Source organism: Bos grunniens, chromosome 4, assembly GCF_055505025.1.
Source record: "Bos grunniens cultivar Pamir isolate PY7600 chromosome 4, Bosgru_T2T1.0, whole genome shotgun sequence".
In the NCBI taxonomy this organism is placed as follows: domain Eukaryota; kingdom Metazoa; phylum Chordata; class Mammalia; order Artiodactyla; family Bovidae; genus Bos; species Bos grunniens.
This window is the reverse complement of record NC_141168.1, coordinates 26,850,573-26,871,093: the sequence shown is the minus strand read 5'-3', so window position 1 is coordinate 26,871,093 and position 20,521 is coordinate 26,850,573. Positions and strand designations below refer to the sequence as shown.

The 20,521-nt window shown below is 40.6% G+C and overlaps 1 protein-coding gene across 17 annotated transcripts in view; it reads left to right on the top strand.

Moving 5' to 3' along the window:
- The window catches only part of STRIP2 (striatin interacting protein 2), a 48,867-nt gene extending 29,347 nt beyond the window's left edge, over nt 1-19,520 (top strand). For 11 of the 17 annotated variants that reach the window (XM_086395712.1, XM_086395709.1, XM_086395708.1 and 8 more), the window contains 3 exons: nt 13,279-13,383; nt 14,209-14,413; nt 17,064-19,520. In XM_086395712.1, coding sequence (XP_086251838.1) covers nt 13,279-13,383; nt 14,209-14,413; nt 17,064-17,314 — 561 coding nt within the window. In that variant the 3' untranslated portion in view covers nt 17,315-19,520. Of the gene's footprint in view, nt 1-243; nt 686-13,210; nt 13,384-14,208; nt 14,414-17,063 lie in introns of those variants that run through there. The other 6 variants (XR_015162161.1, XR_015162160.1, XR_015162164.1 and 3 more) reach the window with 5 other exon arrangements.
- The last annotated feature ends 1,001 nt before the right edge of the window (nt 19,521-20,521 follow it).

The following is a 20,521-nucleotide window of genomic DNA, read 5'->3' as shown; positions in this document are numbered from 1 at the left end:
TGAATAAAAGCATATTGGCAAGAGCACAGAGGTAGTAGGGGCTTAGATCTGCTGACCCAGTCGAGAAAGATTTGGAAAAGCTGAGCATAGCATTTTGTAGAGAAAAGGGTCAGTGAAAAACACTGAAGAGGAGAGGGAATTTAGAAAGATAATGGGGCTGAAACTGAGTGTAAACAGCTGTTCTGAATGGCAGGTGCATCTCTGCTGCTCTAGCCTAATTGTCTTCTTTCTTCTGTGTCACAGGCTTGTCTCATTTTCATAAGGTTATATAAACCCTGGGGTGTGTACTTCAGAAAATACTTGCCTGGGTCTTTCTGAGGCAAAATTCAATATGGCCACAGAAGGATGACCCAGAAAGTTCCTCATGCCAGAAGCAGTTCCAGGCAAATCAGAAAAGTCCCTCAGTCCTTCTGAATCCCATGAAACTGACTGATAGGCAGCACGTTGAAATCAAGTATCTACCTCCTCATGTATTATTGCTGCAGCTCCTTCGGTGTACCTAAGCCCATCCCCGTACGCTGTTGCACTGGAATTGCTTATCTGTATCTGTTTTTCCATTTGACTGAAAACTCCCTGAAGGAAGAGATAGTATCATCTTTCTGTTATATCCCGAGTCTAGCACCATGTTCAGTACATGAAAGGAGCTTAATAAATGATCAGATGATGGCACCTGTGTGTGCCCCAACCCCTTGTCCCCAACTTTTAATACCTGCACAATGTCACATCAGAAAACTTCATTGTGCAAAAAGTACCTGTACCTTGTGTGGCACAGGTTTTACAGAACTGTAAGGTTTGTGACTGGAGGGGACCTGAGAAGCATTTGGCCCAACCCCATATTTCAAAGATGAGAAACCTGAGGGTTGAAGTGACTTGTCAGGTCCACTCCTCATAGCCGACAGACCTTGAATGAGAGGAAGAGCCATGTCCTAAGACACCAAGTCTAGCTCCTTTTTAAGCACCAGAGCAGAGATTCCCTGACTTTTTTAGATATGGCCTCAGCAGAGAAGCAAGCTGGGAGCTTCTTACCTCTGCAGAGAGAGGTAATGAGTTGTCTAATCCTGTTTATGATGTTATTCAATCTTTAAAACAACTGTATGAGGTTGTCATCGGTGCTTTATAGGTGGAGAAGTTAAAAGTAGTTGAAAGTAAAGAGCCAGGGTGGAGACATGCAGCCCCACCAATCAGACTGAAATGAGGACCGCCCTTTCGAACAGAAACAGCGGTGCACGGATAGCATTAAAGCTCTACTGTGAATAGGGTATTTCAAAACACAGTCATCTTCTCAATCCCATAACTAGGGATTGATGGAAACTATACTTTTGTATCGGAGAAGGCGATACCACCCCACTCCAGTACTCTTGCCTGGAAAATCCCATGGATGGAGGAGCCTGATAGGCTGCAGTCCATGGGGTGGCTAAGAGTCGGACACGACTGAGTGGCTTTACTTTCCCTTTTCACTTTCATGCATTGGAGGAAATGGCAACCCACTCCAGTGTTCTTGCCTGGAGAATCCCAGGGACGGGGGAGGCTGCGTCTACGGGGTTGCACAACTGAAGCGACTTGAGCAGCAGCATACTTTTATATATCTTCCGATTAACCTTTTGGGATATGAACATAAAATTATTGAAATAATTGTTATGCCTCTGAGAAGACTGTTGTTATCTAAGAGGGGGTGAAAGCACATACCTTTTCATAATGAAAAACAGATTTCATGCTAGGTGTTCTTATTCTTTCTGTGAAGCTACAGTGGCACCTGGTGGTTTCATTTGGTAACCACAGATTTTTTATTTTTTAGAAGTACTTCCCTGAGCCCAGTCATGGACTTAACTAGCTAATTTACTCCACATAGATCCTCAATACAGTGGTTTGTTTGTCTAAACTAATGGCTTCTGTCCTTAGAGAGGACTAGTGTTTATATGAGTAAGATTTATCTCTTTTTTTCAGGCTCAGTGAATTAATTGTAAGCACAGCATACTGGCGTTTTAAGTACATAGTATTTTCTTTAAATAACATTTCAAGTCCCCCCTCCCCATGACTTTAAAATCGATATATATTGAAGAAAATTGAGGAAATACAGAAAAATACGGGAAAGAAAATAAAAATACCCTTAGTAAACTATTTGCATCTGTGCATGCTTGTGCGCATGCTCATTTGCTCAGTCGTGTCCGACTCTTTGCGACCCTATGGACCGTAGCCGGCCAGGCTCCTCTGTCCATGGGATTCCCCCAGGCAAGAATACTGGAGTGGATTGCCATGCTCTCCTCTAGGGAATTTTCCCGACCCAGGGATCGAACCCATGTCGCTTACATCTCCTGCATTGGCAGGTGGGTTCTTTACCACTAGCACCGCCTGGGAAGCCCAAACTACTTGTATATAACCAATGTTAATATTTGGTTGCAATTAACCATATATCTGGAGAAGGCAATGGCACCCCACTCCAGTACTCTTGCCTGGAAAATCCCATGGACAGAGGAGCCTGGTGGGCTGCAGTCCATGGGGTCGCTGAGGGTCAGACACGACTGAGCGACTTCACTTTCATTTTTCACTTTCATGCATTGGAGAAGGAAATGGCGACCCACTCCAGTGTTCTTGCCTGGAGAATCCCAGGGACGGGGGAGCCTGGTGGGCTGCCGTGTCTGGGGTCGCACAGAGTCCGACATGACTGAAGTGACGCAGCAGCAGCAGCAGCAACCATGTATCAGAGGGTAAAGCGTCTGCCTACAATGCGGGAGACCCGGGTTCAATCCCTGGGTTGGGAAGATCCCCTGGAGAAGGAAATGGCAACCCACTCCAGTACACTTGCCTGGAAAATCCCATGGACTGAGAAGCCTGGTAGGCTACAGTCCATAGGGTTGCAAAGAGTCCGACACGACGGAGCAACTTCACTTTCACTTTCATATATATATATATATATATATTCACTCACACACACACATATTTAAGAAAATAAGGACTTTACATGTTTCCATTCACATAGCTGCACATAATATTCCACTAGTTAATTTTTTAAAAAAACGATTGTTTCATACTATTATTGGGCATTTATTACAGTGTTCTTCCTATAACTCCAAAATGAACATCCTTGCACATGAATCTTTGACCTTATCTCTGATTACTTCCTTAAGATAGATTTCTAGAAGTGGAGTTACTTGGCTAAGGTAGTCTTGATTCATATTTTTTCAGTTTTCTGAGTTTGAACTGAGTTCAACCTCATTTGGAACTCTAACTATGTATATGCTACTGCTAAGTCGCTTTAGTTGTGTCCGACTGTGTGACTCCATGGACGGCAGCCCACCAAGCTCCGCTGTCCCTGGGGTTCTCCAGGCAAGAACACTGGAGTGGGTTGCCATTTCCTTCTCCAAACTACGTATATAATGGACATGAAATAAAGGCAAAGTTAGTGGCACATTAATTTCTAAATTCTCATTTTGTAAAAATATCTAGCTCTGCAATAGGCCATCTTTACCTATGTAATGAACAGTTTCCTCACCCCCTGGCACAGGAAGGCTTACAGTTTCTAAATTTCCAAAAGTCTATGTTCAAATTCAATCCACTAAACTAGGAAAAAATTAAAATTAAATCCCAAATATAAGAGAAGGATGATGTACATATGACTGTATGGAAGTTAGGTGTGATCTTTGGAAGGAGGTTGCTAGCAAAGGCAGGGGGTATGGCCTCAACAAGTATTGTAGGATGTTCAGCATCTGGGTGGTTGTTTTGAGCAATGGTATGAAAAATAGGTATGTAACATGATGCTTTAGGAGTGAAATATATTAGATCTTTTATATTTATTAATATCCTTTTAACTTTATGTGTACTTTATAACATATCATGTTATTACGATAATACATTTTTGTGTGTGTATGTGTTTCAATGATGGAAACTTTTTTTTTTTACCTTTTTTTTTAAATTTTATTTTATTTTTAAACTTTACATAATTGTATTAGTTTTGCCAAATATCAAAATGAATCCGCCACAGGTATACATGTGTCCCAATGTTCATCGCAGCACTGTTTATAATAGCCAGGACATGGAAGCAACCTAGATGTCCATCAGCAGATGAATGGATAAGAAAGCTATGGTACATATACACAATGGAGTATTACTCAGCCATTAAAAAGAATACATTTGAATCAGTTCTAATGAGGTGGATGAAACTGGAGCCTATTATACAGAGTGAAGTAAGCCAGAAAGAAAAACACCAATACAGTATACGATAATACATTTATAATTTCTAAATAAACATACATTATATTTTGAAGTCAATGAGTATCAGAGCTAGAAGTTTCTTAGTATTTTGCCCAGTCTTACCCTCTGCTCATAAAGAAACAGGTGGAGTGGTGAAGTGTTATCCAAAGCAGAGGGTCAGAATGTACATGACCTGGCCATTTGCAAAGAAATATTTGACATTTCGTTTTAGATCAAGCAAGTGAAATTATTAAGTTCTTTTGAAAAAAAAATTATTTATTTTAGGCTGCGCTGGGGCTTTCTTTAGTTTTGGCGAGTTGGAACTACTCTCTGGTTGTGGTGTGCAGGCTTCTCATTGCAGTGGCTTCTCTAGTTGCAGAGCACAGGCTCCAGACCTTCGGCTCAGTAGTTGCAGCTCCCAAGCTCTAGAGCACAGGCTCAGTAATTGTGGTGCACTGGCTTAATTGTCCCCTGGCATGTGGGATCTTTCCAGACAAGGGATTAAACCTGTGTCCCCTGCATTGGCAGGCAATTGCTTAACCACTGGACCACCAAGGAAGGCCTAAGTTAATTCTTAAAAGGTACTTCATCACAAAATTCCTCAAATTTGGGTTTGATTTATATTCAGAAATACCTATACAAATATGTTCATATCACTTAAATTTATATGCTTGATCCTTTCATCTATCTCTATTATTTTCTCTCTTTTTCTGTATTAGTTTCTAACCCAGATATTTACAGATATTCCAGAAGATTTTTGTGTTATTGTTTTCATTTTTGTTTTATTTATGTTCAGGTATTAAGGTCTCTGGAGAAGGTAATGGCACCCCACTGCAGTACTCTTGCCTGGAAAATCCCATGGACGGAGGAGCCGTCCATGCAATTGCATTGCTAATAATGCAATTAGCATTATTGTTTCTCTATTCTAGATCAAATGTGAACATATCATAAGGTATACATCCATTTTCCATGAGGTATTTATACAAAAGAAGGACCATGGATAAATGGTGGGTTGTTTTTTTGTTTTTGCATTTTTTTCAATTTTCCTGGTTGTCACCCTTTCTGTAATGAGTGCTAGGTGGTTTTTTTTTTTTTTTTTTAACTCACATTCCCAGATCCCTCCTCAAAGCACAAATAGTTTGCTAAAGCTTCCCAGATGACTTTGAATTTTCTTTTCTTTTCCTCCATACCTCCTCACATCACTTTTAAGAATAATAACTCTTATTATACCTAGATCTAGGTCCTTAATCTAGCAGGAACTTAATTGTCAGAAATTCATATAAGAAAGTTATTCTAAAACAATGTGGGAAAAGAAGATGTAAGCTAATAATAGGATTTCATTTTCAGTTATGTGAACCATAATAAATTAAAAGAATCATTTACCAAGAAATGACTATTATTGTGAATTTTCAATCACTAAGTATTATAACTTCACAAATATTTTTGCAAATAGGTTCAAATAACTGCAGGACTGACATGGCATGAAAAACCCGAGTTTGTAATATAGAAAAGGCAGACAGTGGGCTTTGCCACTACAGCTTTAAGTGATCTTGAGCAAGTTTCCTGTAGGCTGTAGGAGTTTCATCTATAAAAGAAAGAGAGGTTAGAATTAGATGAGCATCAGCTTTCCTTAGGCTATAGAATTCTAGATTCATTATAAAACAGATAAGTTACTATTAATAATTTCAATTTCTTGCCTGAGGGAAGACAAAGACACAGAGAACTGCCCCTTTATAAAGGATTTAAATTTCCCAAAGGTGCAACTCTCTTTCTATGAGCTCACCCATGAGCCTTTCCACATGTATTTTTCCTTTCAGTAAACTTTTTACTCTTTAAAAAAATGAACAATTTCAGTTTCTCAATGAAGAGCTGGTTTTCAATTTGAAAGTAGTGTCATCACTTCGGGACTTTAATAAGCTGTTAAGGATCTTCCCTGGTGATCCAGTGACTAAGACTCCCAATGCAGGGGGCCTGGGTTTGATCCCTGGTCAGGGAACTAGATCCCACATGCTGCAACTAAAGATCCTGAGTGCTGTAACTAGACCCAGCAGAGCAAATACATAAATATTTTTAAAAGAGAAAAAAAAAAAAAACCTGTTGAGAAGGTTTGAGTTAGATTATATTTAACACTTTGCAGCATTTCTTTAAAGGCTCAGTCACTCCCCTTTAAGGCAGGAAACTTCAATGTTTTGTTGTTGTTGGTTTTGCTTGTTTGAAGTAAGAATTACAGTAGGACATAAGAAAGAGCTCTACCATTAGGTCTGAAAGACCCTGAGAAAGAATGAGGTCAAACCATATTTTCTTTTAGTAATTATGTCTGGAATTCCTTAAGTGCGATCAGAAGATGAATAGTAACTAAAGACAGAGTGTTAGAATTCAGTGAGTACTGGAAATCTAGGTTTAAGCCCTGGTTTGGGCGCTTACCATGTGACCTTAGTCAAACTGCCTTCCTCCTTCTGGGTCTCAGGCTTTGCTTCTATGGATAACAGACTGGGACCAGAACAGTTGAGTCTCTTTCAGCGCTCAGATTCTTACCAATCTGATCTCAGTACGAAAGGAAGAAACACTCTGTTCTTCCTTTCCTCATGAGTTAATTATCCACTTAATTGGCGTAAGCCTGGGTTTTTGTTTGGCTTGGCTCACTCAGCAGAGCTGTGGATGGATCTTTGAGAACAGAACCCTTGTGCCTTAGAAATGCTCTGAAAGGGTAGGATGTGATTGCTGAACTGAATCTTCAGACCAAAGGTGTATGCAAATATTTATTTGTGAGAGTGGAACATGGGCAAATACTTTTTTTTAATTTTAGCTGGCTGAAAGTGAGTTAAGCTCTTGCTTTGAATACTGTTAAGTACCAGGAACAGGAGAATATAGCCAGCCAAGTGCTGCTGTTCACAAAATATATCCCCCAACAGAAGTTTGCATCTTACTTAATATGCTGAGTTCTTAAAGAAAGAAAGAAAGGTGACCTGCTTTAAACGAACATTAAAAAATCTTCAAGACCAGCAAATCTAGAGATTTCCCTGGTGGTCCAGTGGTTAAGACTCTGCCCTTAAACTGCAGGGGGTGTGGGTTCCATCCTTGGTCAGGAAAATAAGACCCCACATGCCATGCTGTGCATCCAGAAAATAAATAGAATCAGTTCAGTTCAGTCGCTGAGTCGTGTCTGACTCTTTGCGACCCCATGAATCACAGGACACCAGGCCTCCCTGTCCATCACCAACTCCCGGAGTTCACTCAGACTCACGTCCATCAAGTCAGTGATGCATCCTCTGTCGTCCCCTTCTCCTCCTGCCCCGAATCCCTCCCAGCATCAGAGTCTTTTCCAATGAGTCAACTCTTCGCATGAGGTGGCCAAAGTACTGGAGTTTCAGCTTTAGCATCATTCCTTCCAAAGAAATCCCAGGGCCGATCTCCTTCAGAATGGACGGGTTGGATCTCCTTGCAGTCCAAGGGACTCTCAAGAGTCTTCTCCAACACCACAGTTCAAAAGCGTCAATTCTTCGGTGCTCAGCTTTCTTCACAGTCCAACTCTCACATCCATACATGACCACTGGAAAAACCATAGCCTTGACTAGACGGACCTTTGTTGGCAAAGTAATGTCTCTGCTTTTCAATATGCTATCTAGGTTGGTCATAACTAAGTGCGGCTTAAAAAAAAAGGACAGACAGACTGGCAAATCCAAATAAGTACTCACAGACCTAAAGGCTTTCTGGAAAAAATAATAATTTGTTGGGTTGGAAGAAGGGAGAAGGCTTGGGCAAGGCTCTGACAAAGCAGACAAGCCTGGGCGAGCCACTGACCAGTATGTGTGCTTTCGATGCCTGCTCCACGATGCCAGAAGTGGGCCTACTTACAGACATCAGGGAAGCGTCATTAGAAGGAAAGCAGAGCAAGGCCCTGGGCAGGTGAGACTGCCTTCAGGGGGAACTAGCGCAGCTCGTAGGACTCCTGAGACTCAGCTCTCAGGAAAAGGCAGCCACAGTCAACATTCTGTCACTCAAAGCTTTTTAACTTTTACACCAACTGGAGAAGGTAAGCCACAGAATTATTGAATGGTCAGAGCTAAAATGATCTTAAAGGTTATCTTAGTTCAACCTCTTATAGGAAACAGGGAAATTACTTGCCTGAGATGATACAGCCGGGGTCAAAGCCATGACCCAGGTGTCCTGGTGCCTATTCCAGGGCTGCTTCTACAAGACCAGGCCGCTATTTCCGTACTCCATAAGGAACGCAAGGCTTTTATGCATATTGGAAGTCAGGATAAAGGAAGCCCACAATGGAAATATAGTTACTTCTCCCATATGTTTTTTTGTTTCACTGCTTCTTATTTTAAAAAATAAACATATAAAAGTCTGTCTCCTCTGTTAGCCACACAAGATGTAACATCTATAAAACCTGATCTGTGTTTTGGGCAAGCAGGATTAGCTAATGCACCTGAGTGGAAACTCCCACGGAAGTTTCTTTTAGAACAAAACAGGTGGTTTTCATGGGACCGGTTCTAAACACAATATTGAACATTTGCTAGAGGAAAGAAATTGTTATTATTTTGATCACTGCATGTGGCTTGCATGACCTTGGTTCCCGGACCCAAGATCGAACCTGGGCCCCTGTAGTAAACATGTCAAGTCCTAACCACTGGACCACCAGGGACCATCCTGGGAGAACATTATTTCTAAACAATATTTCTGAAAAGCTTCCCTGCAACTTCTTGATCCTCAGTATTATTTATTTTTAGGAGAGCCTAATATCCTTACAGGTGTTGGCTGTTCATCTCACAGTTGACGTATGTCTACCTTGCTTGCTTCAGATTCATTTGTGTGTGTTGGGGGGTAATCTCCCACTCACCAGAAAGCAGTTGACTTCTGCTCATTCCTCACTTCCACATTCTCCTCTCACACTGAAGACTTGAGGAACTTCCAAGGTGTTAGTTTGACCACCATATGTGTTAACTGATTCATGTAGCTTCTGATACCAATATATATTTACGAACCCCAGAATCCATAAAGACTCTTATTTTTGTCCCTGAAAGATGTTGCTGTGAGTAATTACCTGTTTCTGATCTGACATCCATCTGTTTGGGTGCTCACAAGCTATTAAGAAACAGTCAAGAGAAACACCTGGTTCAAATTAACCATCTGCCATTTTTCCAACCATGCTAGAGAATTAAGTAATTTACTGCAATATGGTTTGATAAAGGAGGGCAGAGGTTGATTTTTTTTTTAATTAACTGTAATGAATATCAGATCCATCCAATACTGTTTGAAATCTGCTGGAATAATTCTTGGCAATTACCAACATAGCTTACATAAATGCAAAGTATATGGGGGTAAAATTCTGTCATCTCTTTTCTGATCCTAAAGCAGAAAGCTACACGAGAAATCTTGCTCAAATGATATTCCTATGTTCATATATCATCTTTCTAACCAGTACTTGCTCTCGGTACAGAATCTTCCAGGATCGTGTCTTCCAGCTGTGTGTTTTCAGAGGAAGGATACTGCATGCCTTGAGGAGAAGGGAGGATGTGAGAAGTGGGATGGAAAGGAGATAGCATTTCATATGGAAGGCTTCACTTGAACTGACCAACCGTGACTTCCAGATTCTGGGAAGGAAAGCCTTGTAGGTGTTGAGATAATGATTGTTGTTGTTCAATCACTAAGTCCTATTCAGCTGTTTGCAACCCCAAGGATACCAGGCTTCCCTGTTCTTCACTGTCTCCCAGAGTTTGCTCAAATTCATGTCCATTGAGTCAGTTATGCTATCCAACCATCTCATCTTCTGCACCCTCTTCTTTTGCCTTCAGTCTTTCCCAGCATCAGAGTCTTTTCCAGTGAGTTGATTCTTCGTATCAGGTGGCCAAAGTAAGTATTGGAGCTTCAGCTTCAACATCAGTCTTTCCAATGAATATTCATGGTTGATTTCCTTTAGGATTGACTGGTTTGATCTCCTTGCCATCCAATGGACTCTCAAGAGTCTTCTCTAGCACTACAATTCAATAGCATCAGTTTTTTGGCACTCAGCCTTCTTTATGGTCCAGTTCTCACATCTGTACATGACTAGGGGAAAAACCTTAGCTTTAACTATATGGATCTTTGTTGGCAAAGTGATGTCTCTGCTTCTTTAATAAGCTAAGTTTGTCATAGCTTTTCATCCAAGGAGCAAGCATCTTTCAATTTCATGGCCTCAGTCACTGTCAGCGGTGATTTTGGAGCCCAAGAAAATAGTCTGTCACTGTTCCCACTTTTCCCCCTTCTATTTGTCAAGAAGTGATGGGACTGGATGCCATGATCTTAGTTTTTTGAATGTTGAGTTTCAAGCCAGCTTTTCATCCTCCTCTTTCACCCTCATCAAGAGGCTTTTTGGTTCCTCTTCACTTTCTGCCATTAGAGTGGTATCATCTGCGTATCTGATGATACCAGCCTGTGATTCATCCTGGCAATCTTGATTCCAGCCTATGATTCATCCAGCCCAGCATTTCACATGATGTACTGTTCATATAAATTAAATAAACAAGATGACAATTACAGCCTTGTCATACTCTTTTCCTGGTTTTCAACTAGTCAGTTTTTCCATGTGTGGTTCTAACTGTTCCTTCTTGATCTTCATACAGGTTTCTCAGGAGACAGGTAAGGTGGTTTGGTATTCCCATCTTTTTAAGAACTTTCCACAATTTGTTGTGATCCACACAGTCAAAGGATTTAGCATAATCAATGAAGCAGAAGTAGATGTTTTTCTGGAATTCCCTTGCTTTTTCTGTGTTGCAGTGGATGTTGGCAATTTGAGCTCTGGTATCTGCCTTTTCTAAACCCAGTTTGTACGTCTAGACATTCTGGTTCACATACTGCTTAAGCCTAGCTTGAAGGATTTTGAGCATAACCTTACTGCATTCAAAATGAAAGCAATTGTACGATAGTTTAAACATTTTTTGGCATTGCCCTTCTTTAGGATTGGAATGAAAACTGACCTTTTCCAGTCTTGTGATCATTGACGAGTTTTCCAAATTTGCTGACATATTGAGTGCAGCACTTTAACAGCATCATCTTTAGGATTTGAAATAGCCCAGGTGGAATTCTATCACCTCCACTTACTTTGTTCGTACTAATGCTTCCTAAGGCCCACTTGACTTTACACTCCAGGATGTCTGGCTCTAGGCACACCATTGTGGTTATCCAAGTAATTAAGACCTTTTTTGTGTAGTTCTTCTGTGTTTTTTGACCACCTCTTCTTAATTCCTTTTGCTTCTGTTAGGTCCTTACCATTTATTTCCTTTTATCGTGCTCATCCTTGCATGAAATGTTCCCTTGATAGCTTAAGTTTTCTTGAAGAGCCCTCTAGTCTTTCCCATTCTGTTGTTTTCCTCTACGTCTTTGCATTATTCATTTAAGAAGGTCTTCTTATCTCTCCTTGCTAGTCTCTGGAACTCTGCATTCAGATAGGTATATCTTTCCCTTTCTCCCTTGCTTTTTGCTTCTCTTCTTTCTTCAGCTATTTGTAAAGCCCCTCAGACAACCACTTTGCCTTCTTGAATTTCTTTTTCTTTGGGATAGTTTTGGTCACTGCCTCCTGTACAATGTTACGAACCTCTCTCTATAGCTCTTCAGGCACTTTTTCTACCAGATCCAACCCCTAAATCTATTCATCACCTCTACTGTATAATCACAAGGGATTTGATTTAGATCATACCTGAATGGCCCATCGGTTTTTCCCTAGTTTCTTCAGTTTAAGCCTGAATTTTGCAGTAAGGAGCTGATGATCTGAGCCACAGTCAGTTCAAGGTCTTGTTTTTGCTTACTGTATAGAGCTTCTCCATCTTCAGCTGTGAAGAATATAATCAATCTCATTTCTGTGTTGACCATCTGGTGATGTCCATTGTAGAGTCATCTCTTGTGTTGTTGGAAGAGGATATTTGCTATGGCCAGTGTGTTCTCTTGACAAAACTGTATTAGCCTTTGCTCTGCTTCATTTTGTACTCCAAGGCCAAAAATCTTGCCTATTACTCCAGATACTGCTTGACTTCCTACTTTTGCATTCCAATCCCCTGTGATGAAAAGGACATCTTTTTTTTGGTACTAGTTCTAGAAGGTCTTGTAGGTCTTCACAGAACCATTCAACTTCAGCTTCTTCAGCATTAGTGGTTGTGGCATAGACTTAGATTACTGTGATGTTGAATGGTTTACCTTGGAAACGAACCAAGATCATTCTGTCATTTTTGAGATTGCACCCAAGTACTGCATTTTGGACTCTTTTGTTGACTATGAGGACTACTCTATTTCTTTTAAGGGATTCTCGCCCACAGTAGTAGATGTAATGGTCATCCAAATTAAATTCGTCCATTCCTGTCCATTTTAGTTCACTGATTCCTAAAATGTTGATGTTCACTCTCGCCATCTCCTGCTTGACCATATCCAATTTACCTTGATTCATGGACCTAACGTTCCAGGTTCCTATGCAATATTGTTCTTTACAGCATCAGACTTTACTTTTGCCACCAGACATATCCACAACTAAGGGTCGTTTCCATGTTGGCCCAGATGCTTCATTCTTTCTGGAGCTATTAGTAATTGCCCTCCGCTCTTCCCTTTAACATGTTGGACACCTTCTAACCTGGGGAGGCTCATCTTCCCAGGTCTCATATCTTTTTGCCTTTTCATACTGTTCATGGGATTCTCACCACAAGAATACTGGAGTGGCTTGCCATTCCCTTCTCCATTGGACCACATTTTGTCAGAACTCTCCACTGTGACCCGTTTGTCTTGGGTGGCCCTGCATGGGCATGGCTCATAGCTTCATTGAGTTACGCAAGCCCCTTCGCCACAACAAGGCTATGATCCGTGAAGGGTTGAGATAATGCTCTCTCAGTCTTAGTTGCTCAGTTGTGTTTGACTTTACAACCCCATGAACTGTAGCCTGCCAGGCTCCTCTGTCCATGAATTCTCCAGGCAAGAATATTGGAGTGGGTTGTCATTCCCTTCTCCAGGGGATCTTCCCGACCTAGGGAGTGAACCTGGATCTCCTGCATTGCAGGCAGATTCTTTACCATCTGAGCCACCAGGGAAGCCCCATGAGATAATGATGGACATGCCCTATTACAGGAAGCTGGAGACAACAACCAGTTCTGCTGGAGAAACCTCTTTTCCTGCATCAATCTCCTGAGGCTGCTCAATAAACTGACCAAATGGAAGCATTCGAGAACCATGGTGAGTAGGACTTCAGATCATGGTGTCCACTAACTGGATTTTTTAAATTTTTAATAAATATGGACTTCCTGCTTTGTGAGCTCTATAGACAGACACTGAATGCTCCATAAGACTTGGAACCTCCTAATTCTAGGCACTTATTTTATAATTATTTCCCAATCCATTTCTTTTCGGGGAACAGAATATGGACCCTCCCTCAGGGCAGCTCTGGTAAGGAAGTTAGCATTGTTTTTTGGATTATAGTCATGCATTATAATCATGATACAAGTCTAAGATTACTCACTGCAGCATTATTTGTAATCATCAAAGATTGGAAGCAACATAAATGTTCATTAATACCAACTGGTTAAATAATTTATGGTACATCATTACAGTAGAATGTAAATACAACCATTAAAAAGAATGAGACAGTTCTATACTGCTTTGGAATAATTTTCAAGTTATATTGTTAAGTAAAAATCAAGGTATGGAACAGTGTGAAAGGGTATGTATTTGCTATCATTTTTGTTAATAAAAGTAATGCACACATATATACAATTACCTCCAGAACATACACTGGTAACTGTAAAAATGGCATGTGTGGCTGACAAAATTTTTTGACACTTTGCATATTAGATATTTTGAATTGTGAAATGTAAATGGAGTGCTTCCTTTCTTTTCTTAAAGACTAAGTCTAAATGGAGCCTGGACTATAGATTTCCCAAAGCTCCCCACGGTAGTCTGAGGTTAGCCAGGTTTGGCTTAATTTATCTGTGAGTTGGAAATTCCAGGAAACATTAGATCCTTATCTATCTTCTTCATCCTTATCCCTCTTTAAATGGACAGATGCTGGTAGTATTTAAATCTGCTCCAATCTTAAAGCGGGCCCTCAAGGTCAAACAGGCCATGCTGCAACTTTATGTGCTGAAGCTGCTGAAAATACAGACCAAGTACCTGGGGCGCCAGTGGAGGAAAAGCAACATGAAAACCATGTCAGCCATTTATCAGAAAGTACGCCACCGCATGAATGATGACTGGGCTTACGGGAATGGTAAGCTTTTCTCAGAGCTTTTGGCCTCTGGGAGTGGCCCAGGGTTTAAACAAAGCTAATTAGACCTCTCTACTCTTTTGGTATGAACTGTTAACATATTTTAGATGAGAAAATATGTGACTATAGTCAGGTGCTGCTATAACAAACAGTAAGGCACTGCCATGTACCCTATTCCATGTAAGCTATGGTAATTCATTATTATAAAACAAGTCACTTGAGGGATAATTACCCTTTTTCAAAATGTTCCTTTAAGTGACAGGTTTCTCTGAGAGGTTTTTAAGATTAAAAAACTCTTTGCGACCCCATGCACTGTAGCCCACCAGGCTCCTCTATCCATGGAATTCTCCAGGCAAGAATACTGGAGTGAGTTGCCATTTCCTTCTCCAGGGGATCTTCCTGACCCAGGGATTGAACGTGGGTCTCGTACATTGCATGTCTGACCCACCAGGGAAGCCATAAAATTAAAATAACCTTTAATTATTACAAAGCAGTTAGAAAATACAAGGAAGCAAACACTTTACTGTATTATCATATTTATGCCACATTTGTACCACCCAAAGATTGAAACAGAAATCTTATCATATATTCTTACAGACTTTTTCTTCTACATATATGTATAGGTTTTATTTAAATGAAAGCAAATTGTATATGCTATTTTATAATCTTCTCTTTTTAGTTAACATTATCTCTTTCCATATCAATATATGTTCATTTTATCTAATAATCAAGTCCATGTTCAGAATTTCCCAGTTGCCCCAAAATGTTCTTTAAAGCCTTTTTTTTCCAAGTCATAATCTAGCCCAGGACCACAAGTTTCATCTGATTGTTATGTCCGTTTATTTGTTTTGAATCTAGCAGGGTTTTTTGTTTTTTGTTTTTTTTCCATAACACTGACAAAGAAGAACTAGACCAGCTCTTCTACAGAATGTCCACCTTCTGGACTTGTCTGCTTGCTTCTTTGTGGTTTCATTTACCTTGTTTCTCTATCTCTGGCATTATCTGTAGGCTAAAAGGTAGATCTAAAGGTTTGATTAATTCAACTTAAATCTTTTTAGCTATAGTACAGTCTAGGTAATGTGTTATACTATAGTGAACTGCATATTATATCACATATCACATATTGTATCAGGAGACATTATATTTCTGATTGACCTACCAAGATATTATAGGCTTACCAGAGTTGGAAGAATTTATTTTGAAGAGCTGTAGTGGGATTTGGCCATCATTTGCATAATTGTGTTTAAGAGTTATTGGTTAGATGACTAATGATTTGTCTTTGCTGGGATTTGTCACCTGCCTGAAGATAGAGGATGGGGCTTCCCTGGTGGCTTAGATGGTAAAGTGTCTGCCTGCATTGTGGGAGACCCAGGTTTGATCCCTGAGTTGGGAAGATCCCCTGGAGAAGGAAATGGCAACCCACTCCAGTACTCTTGCCTGGAAAATTCCATGGATGGAGGACCCTGGTAGGCTACAGTCCATGGGGTCACAAAGAGTCGACACGACTGAGCAACTTCACTTTCTTTTGACTATAGAGGATGCTGCTGTAAATAGAGTGCAGAGAACTAAGGGAACCATATGATTAGCAGATAATAAGCCAGTATGCAACTTCTCTAAGACCTAAAGCACAATTAACTGTTCAAGTTCTTGTGAGGTGAAAGAAAGTAAAAGTGAAGTCGCTCAGTCATGTCTGACTCTTTGAGACCCCATAGACTGTAGCCTGCCAGGTTCCGCTGTCCATGGGGATCCTGCGGGCAGGAATACTGGAGTGGGGTGCCATTTCCTTCTCCAAGGGATCTTCCCAACCCAGGGATTGAACCCGGGTCTCCTGCATTGCAGGCAGACTCTTTACCCAGGGAAGCCTAACGCCTAAGTTCTTCTAGGTTTTTAAAACATGGGCATGTTTTATCTTACAAATGGCAATCTGTCACTGCTGCCATCATGAGCCCAAACCCAAGCTGCACCTGTTGAGTGCGAGACGTTAAAAAATCTGGGAAATACATACCTCTGGCCCCGAAATAAACGTCTAAATGGGGTAAACAGAAGCAAAGCAGATTGTTTTCTGTTTTAACTTTCTTGGAAGACTTCACCTCATAATATTAACATAAGCTGCATATGGATTTATCATGCACAGGGTTGGGGGAGGTGGATCCAGGGAGTCAGGAAAGTCTTTAGTAGTTAGTCCATGCTGATTCTCCTTGTTCCCCTTCCTGCCTCTTACCATTCCTTGAAAACTGTGATTTCTTTCAAATGGGTAACTTCCATTCCCAAGGAAAGTTCAGTAGAGGGAATTGAGTTGCTATTTTGGGAAAATATATATAATTAGTAACAGAATGAAATAATGAAAAGGAAATACAATAAAAAGAAGTTTATTTCCCTCAGGGCCCTCATTTCCCTGTCAGTGGTTATCACTGTTAGCCAGTTTCTAGATGCTTCCAAAAATAGTCTCTACACATATAAGCATATGTACATGGGCATGTATTTCTTAAACCTGACCAGCAGCATGTTATGTACTGACTTTGTACATTGCTCTTTGCAAAAAAGGGAACTCTGAGCTGTTCCATTGTTGGTGTCCCATAGACCATGCTCTGTGCTAAGATGAGGAGTGTCCTGAGTTGTGTACATCTTTTTCTTTCTAATCTTCCCAACACAGACATCGATGCCAGGCCATGGGACTTCCAAGCGGAAGAATGCACCTTGAGGGCCAACATTGAAGCTTTTAACAGCCGCCGGTATGACAGACCCCAGGACTCTGAGTTTTCACCTGTGGATAACTGCTTGCAGAGTGTGCTGGGGCAGAGGTTGGATCTGCCTGAGGATTTCCACTATTCCTATGAGCTCTGGCTGGAGAGAGAGGTGTTTTCACAGCCCATCTGTTGGGAGGAGCTGCTCCAGAATCACTGACTGAGCTCTTGTCAACAAGCATCTGATAGGTGGGGGTTGGCTCCAATAAATGGTGCTCTGCCAACCCTGCCCACTCAGCCTTTGTTTCCAGCCCTGGGAGTGCTTGTTCAGGGTAGAGCTGGCCTAGACTTAGGACACCCAGCGTGGTTCAGGACTGTTCTGGGGACAGTTAGGCCTGGAGATAGTAGAAGGCTGGGATCCTGGGTGATTAAAAAAAAAATTGATTTCCTTGCCCTGGGGTCACTTGGGTGCCCAGCTGGCCTTGAAATCTCCTACTGGATCAGTCCTGGCCAGGCTCTTATGTGGGACCGCTCCCTTCTTTAGTCTTGCCTAGAACCAGGCTAGCCTCTACTGGCCCCAAGAGTAGGAATAAGTTTATTATGGCATTTGACTTATAGCATTCATCATAGGTAATAGGAACTGCAGGTCATAAAATAGAGAGGACATTTTCTTCTTGCTCACCCTGGATTACCGGAGGGTTTGCAAACCTAACATTAAAATTAAGTCTGTATTTTAAAAGTTAACATTTTGACACCTCTTTCTAAAATTTGCTCTAAGATGATCTTTAGAGCACCTGCATCTTCTCTGGGAAGGATGATGGTTTACTGTTACATAAATACTGCATGTTAGAGAAAAGTATATCATTTAAAGTATTTTTTCTTTATTCCTTAAGAGATCTATGTTCAATGTGAAATTTCCTCGTGTAGTCTATGTACAGCATGGAGTGATCTGCCACAAACCGATATGAAACAGTCAGGCCTCCTCCAAGGATGTTTCATGTGTTTCTGAAACCACTTCAGTCTTAAAATGACTGAGTACATTGCAGAAAATTATCCTTTTCACCCAGTTAATTTTTAAATGACAAGTTAACTATAGGAGTTTTTATTTATTGAGATGACACATCCATTAGTGCTCAAGATCAATTTATTTTTTAATGAAATAGAACACCAAGAGCATCACAGCTTACCATTTTTCTTTTTCTCCTATTTTGATTGGTGATTTTGTCCCCCCCTCTTTTTACTGCTAGCAGTAAAAAGTGTCCTGTGGATATTTAGCAATTCTGTTTCTACCTAAAAGTATTACACATTTCTTTGAAAATGTAAGGGTTCATGTACCAACCTCTTTAAACTTCTCTCTCAGTTGGGAATCACATGCTTCCCAACTGAAACAGTTTTTAGGGAAGTTTCTGATTCAGTCAGGATAATCTTATTTCTCATCTGTCCTCAAAGTTATGGCATCTGTAGTTTCAAGCTTTTTTACTTTAAATGCCCCCTCCCTGCAATAAGGACTCTACTGAATCTTTTTAGTGATAGCACCAGGCCTCTCTTATGGTGCCAGGAGGTCTAGTCAAAATCAGCTTATTTACTCCCCCCTTGTCAACCAGAGTCTCTCTTGGAAGTCATGTTAGAGTTGCTAATAATTCCCAAAGAAACTAAACCAAAACTCTGATCATAGCTTGGATTTTACCTCCTTGTGCTGTAGAGTAGCAGGATTTCTTTTTGTTTGTTTTTTTCTGGTGAGATCATGAAGAATGTTAAGTCTGTAATGGATGAAACTTAAAATAGTCTGTAAATTTTGCCTGAGTAGCACAGCAGTCTTCATTGCAATTAAAATTTACTGAGTATATCATTATTAATCTCTATTTTATGATTTTAATGTGATTTAAGTGAAAAGACAACTTTTAAGGAAAGAGCAATCATCTATTTATTTTGAATACACAGTATATAGTATTTAATTTAGTCAAGAACAGAGGTTACTCTTAAAAATACGCACATGAATGCTTTCTAAGGCATAGATGTATACTAAACTTTAACATTTCGTACTGTCTTTAAATAAATCGTCTCTAAGGGAAGATTAATTCTCAGTGCAGATGGGAAAACTGAGGCACCAAGGATATTTGATTAGTTTCAAATCACATCATTTTTCTACTGACTTGCTGGGATTAGCATTCAGGTACTGAAAGCCAGTCCCATACGTTACAGTAATTGATTTGAATCACCCTATTTGAGAATACATGTGTGTGGTTAGGAATAAATTCAGAGTAATCAATCAATGATGATTACTGTTACAACATGGAAGAACATTATTTCAGTGATTTATAAAGTAGAAGATTTTTATTTGTGAATGTTTCAGTAAAGTTTGTGTTGATTGTTCGTAACACTATATATCTACTGAAGCACTTTAATAAAAAGAGAATTGAACTGGAGTTAGAAATTGGTCTTTGACTTCTTCAACACAAGGGAATCTTAAAGACATTAGATCTAGAAAGGAAAGTTAAAATTAAAGGGATGCCTGGGGGTAGACTAATATAAACAACTGCAAAATCTCAGTGACTTCTGACAAAGCTTTTTCTCTCATTATTGGTCCTGGCAGGTAGCTGCTACTCTGCTCAACTCAGGTTAAATTTCTGGATTAGCTCTACTCCAGATGCTGTCTTATTCAGGCACTAGGCTGATGGAATAGTCCCTACCTGGAACATGGTGTTCTTATAGTTAAGGACAGAGCAAAAGACCGAACCATACCATGCAAGCACATTTAAAGCTCCTGCTTGGGTGTGGCACAGGTCAAATTGCCCATAGTGAAAGTGTTAGTCATTCAGTCGTGTCTGACTCTCTGCAACCCCATGGACTGTAGCCCGCCAGTCTCCTCTGTCCATGGAATTCTCCAAGCAAGACTACTGGAGTGGATTGCCATTCCCTCCTGCATGGGATCTTCCCAACCCAGGGATCAAACTTGGGTCTCCTGCATGGCAGGCAGATTCTTTACCATCTGAGCCACCAGAGAAGCCCAGATTGCTCATATTCTACTGACAAAAAGCAGTTGACGTGGATGAGCGTACTACCTATAGGGAGGCAGTTGCAACCAGACATACGGGTAGACAGTGAGTCACAGCAGCTTCCCAGGTTGCCCTTGAGATTGGTGGTGGGACTTTCTGAGATGCTTTTTTTTTAATGACTGCGCTGTTTGTCTTGCAGGATCTCAGTTCCCCAACCAGGGATTGAACCCAGGCCATGGAAGTGAAAGCCAGGAGTTGTAACCACTAGGCAACCAGGGAACTCCCTAGAGATTCTTCTTGAGGATATCAACAGCTTTCCAATGAATATTTCAAACCACCCATTTCAGTGTTTTTTGCTGATATGTTCAGTGTAGCTTTCTTGACCTTCCTTGTCCATAGATCCCCGGCTCTTCCACCTGAAAAGTATTAAT